Source organism: Triticum dicoccoides, chromosome 3A (genome assembly GCF_002162155.2).
Source record: "Triticum dicoccoides isolate Atlit2015 ecotype Zavitan chromosome 3A, WEW_v2.0, whole genome shotgun sequence".
Lineage (NCBI taxonomy): Eukaryota > Viridiplantae > Streptophyta > Magnoliopsida > Poales > Poaceae > Triticum > Triticum dicoccoides.
In genome coordinates this window covers 131059717-131062978 of record NC_041384.1, presented here as the reverse complement: position 1 = coordinate 131062978, position 3262 = coordinate 131059717, and the positions used below count along the sequence as shown (strand labels likewise).

Below are 3262 nucleotides of genomic sequence, written 5' to 3'. Positions count from 1 at the left end.
GCCCCCGGGCCATCAGTCGCACCGGTCCGCCGCGCCGGCGTGGTGGGAACCGCCTTCCCACCGCGGTTCTTTTTACATCATCTACTTGTTGGAGATGCTGTAATCGACTCGCTAAAATCCGCAAACCTCGAGCGGCATCTAGGGCGTAGCTCCCGCCTCCTGTGATGGACCAGCGAATCGGGTTCCCCCGTTCTACGGCGACGAAGCGGCCACGCGGTCTCGATGCTCCTCCTCCGCCGGCTATCGCAAAACTACTACGTTCTTCCTTCATAAGACATGAGCCACTCTCGGAGAGATTTGGGGGCGAGTTTTCCGCGTTCACCCAATTTGGATCCGAGTCCACCGATCCGGACACCCTGGTCTCTCGTCGAGTGAATTGAGATTCGGGGTCGTGGTTGGAGGTTGTTTTGGCAGTGTGGATTACTGGTGTTTTGTGTGATTATGGGTGAGGCGCCGAACAGGCGGCACGTCGCCCATCCGACTGGGATTCGTCATTTCTCCCATCCCCTCTCAGGTGCTTTCCATGGCTGGAACATTCTAGTGTATCGGCTGTAACAGTTGAGTGCACTGGCTACAACGCCTGTACAATACCTAGGGTTTGGGGGCTTGTAGATGGTAGTCTCGATTGGCCAGATCTGGGGAGGATCAGCTGTTGCGAGGCCCGGGAGTGGAGGAGGAGAGGAGAAAGCGCAAATTGTAAAATGACATGTAAAACGGGCTATATTTTGGGTATGGTGGGCAGTCAATCTAGTGGGCATTCCTAGTTGCCCGTGTGATGTATAACAGCCCCTTGGGATGGCTTCACGCTTGATATCTGAAATTCTATATATTTTCTTGGTCATCATGGTTGTTTAACCTTCCTTTACTTCTGTTTTGCAGATGATGGTATGATGCTGCTGCTGTTTGAGACGCCCTCTGGCTTTGCAATTTTCAGTTTTCGTGCATCGGTCATCGAAGAACCAAATGCCCTGGAGGTACTATGTTTTTCCTTGGTTATTGATGTGCTTCCTTTCTCTTGCCGTCTATGTCAGTACCTTATTTTCTGTTTTGTCCTTATCTCCTCCAGAAAATATGGACGCACTTCATTCTGAATGGGACGGCAAAGAGTGTTAGTGCCCTCTTCTTTCCTTCGGTTCCCTTCTTCTAGTTGCTATATTTCCATATGTTTCTAGGTGCAGAATTAATTCTAGTATTAGTTATTTTGCACCCGTCATTATTTCGTGTTTATTTGTTTATTTTACTAGAGGATACCCCGCATGTTGCGGCGGGAAATTATGCAAAGATTTAGAGAGATATAAAAAATTGGAAATCGGTAATGTGTGATAGTTATTAGATTGACAAATTTCAGCACAGTAAAGTTAAAGTTGATCCATCTTCTCAATTCCAAGCTCACCAAACTACTGAAATTACAGCGGACAACTATAGCTTATTCAGAGGATTTGAAGAATATTCTGTTGTGACTTACAATGAGGACGGTAGTGGATCAATGCATACCAATGACTTACAATAAGAGAAATAATTAAACTTTGCTTTGCATGGCGGTGATAGCAATATCCTACAATTAGAAGTTTGAGAAATAAACATGGGTTAGTGCTGAAAATTTGGCTTTCTTCTTAGTGGACATGACGATGAGGCTCAACAAATACGTGCAAAACAAACATAATAGGCCGCTCACACCTCGGTCGAGTTGTTGAATTGCTACTGCCAGGATATTTGCAAGTGCTCACCTTTGTAAGGAAAAGGGAATTAAGTGTTTCAATATGGAATGTGGTTAAGCAACATACCAAATTTAGTGTGGTTGTAGGGATTTTCTTCCCAACTATTTCTCCAACCTTTTACATATGCATGAGATTGCGTTGGTTCACCGGGAAGCAACCTGTAATTGTAAAGAAGATCTGTCCATGTGTTAATGTCATTAGTATTAAGCATGAGTAGATATAGCATTTAGGCCCAAAACACATTGTAAAAAGTATGATAACAAAGATGAAAATAAGTTCTGATCGTAGGAATACAAACAAAGACTATTCATACATTTTAAAAATGTATTTCGCATTACAATCATATGTAAACAAATTTGAAAAGATTTGGGGTAAACCTGGGGATGGGATTCGCGCAGGAGATAAATGCCATGAACTCCGATTCATAGGGCGGTGCTCCTCTTGCAATTGACGGCCAATATCCTATACAGGAGGTGGACGATGATGTCGGGCCGGACTCGAGAACTCCATACTCCAAACGAAAGGGAAAGCAGGTGGAGGATTTGGGATCAGAGGTCGAGGGAGCGGCTTGGTGCACTTGTGCGCGGTGCCACCGACCCACGCCTAGGTCTACCCGGTGCCAGTGTCCGCGTTGTGGAGGCCGCAGTGCGCTCTGCAGAAGCCCTCGATGACCACATCCTGGTCCGTGAGCACCACCATGAGGGCGCATTTCTTGGGTAGTGCGTCGGTCGCAGGCTGGATGATTTGAACCGGAGTTAGCGACTCGCCGAGGGAGTACCGAGTAGTGCTTGTCGGAAGGATGTAGGTCATCGCGTTCGAGGCGGGCGGCGCCACTCGTCTTTGTGTTCGACTGTAGACATGGACAAATCAGTGGCACAAACAATTAGGTATTATGGCAGCAGTGCCTGGGTCTCTGATGGCGATGACCTGTGAAGGCTTGCTAGTGGCGGCGCAGTGTGGAGAGAGAGGTACAGACTACAGATAGAGGGCAGATGAGAAGAATCGGTAGGGATTTTTTTTGGGAAGAAACGGTGGAGAGATTTATTCGTCCAAGGAGATGAAGGACCCTAGTCGTCTGCGTATTAATCTCCATCAAGCAGTTCCCTTGTTAATAGCTAGCTAACTGGTGAGTATTTGTGATCCTATATTGAAGGCTATCCCTAGAACCACTGCATGCACGTAGTAGTTGTTGTTTGTTGGGCATCGCTAGCGATGAACGCATGCAAGGAGTCTAGTGGTAAGTGATAGACATTAATTTTTTTCTAATAATCTGTTTTATGCGGGAGGCCTTGATGGATGGAGAACTGGTGACGAATGCTGATGTGTATAGCTTGCATGTCAAGAGAAATAAGGTAGTGGAGTGCTCTTATATAGATATAGTAGATTTTCTTGCACTGAGGAGAACATAGAGAGTAACACAAATTTAAGCATGTAGCCAGTTCGTGAACGATTGCGCACCCAAAAACAACTTTGCTAAATGGCTACCGTGGGTTTAACGAGATTTTTAGTGAATTCGTGTGAGCAGGCTTAACCTAACCGCGGGG

General features: G+C 46.2%; 1 protein-coding gene across 2 annotated transcripts in view; it reads left to right on the top strand.

Annotated features, from left to right (window-relative positions):
- The first annotated feature begins 6 nt into the window (after positions 1-6).
- LOC119267568 overlaps positions 7-3262 on the top strand; it is an 8919-nt gene continuing 5663 nt past the window's right edge. The window contains exons 1-3 of one of the 2 annotated variants that reach the window (XM_037548986.1): positions 7-216; positions 880-974; positions 1067-1108. In XM_037548986.1, coding sequence (XP_037404883.1) covers positions 165-216; positions 880-974; positions 1067-1108 — 189 coding nt within the window. In that variant the 5' untranslated portion in view covers positions 7-164. Of the gene's footprint in view, positions 515-879; positions 975-1066; positions 1109-3262 lie in introns of both variants that reach the window. The other variant, XM_037548984.1, reaches the window with a different exon arrangement.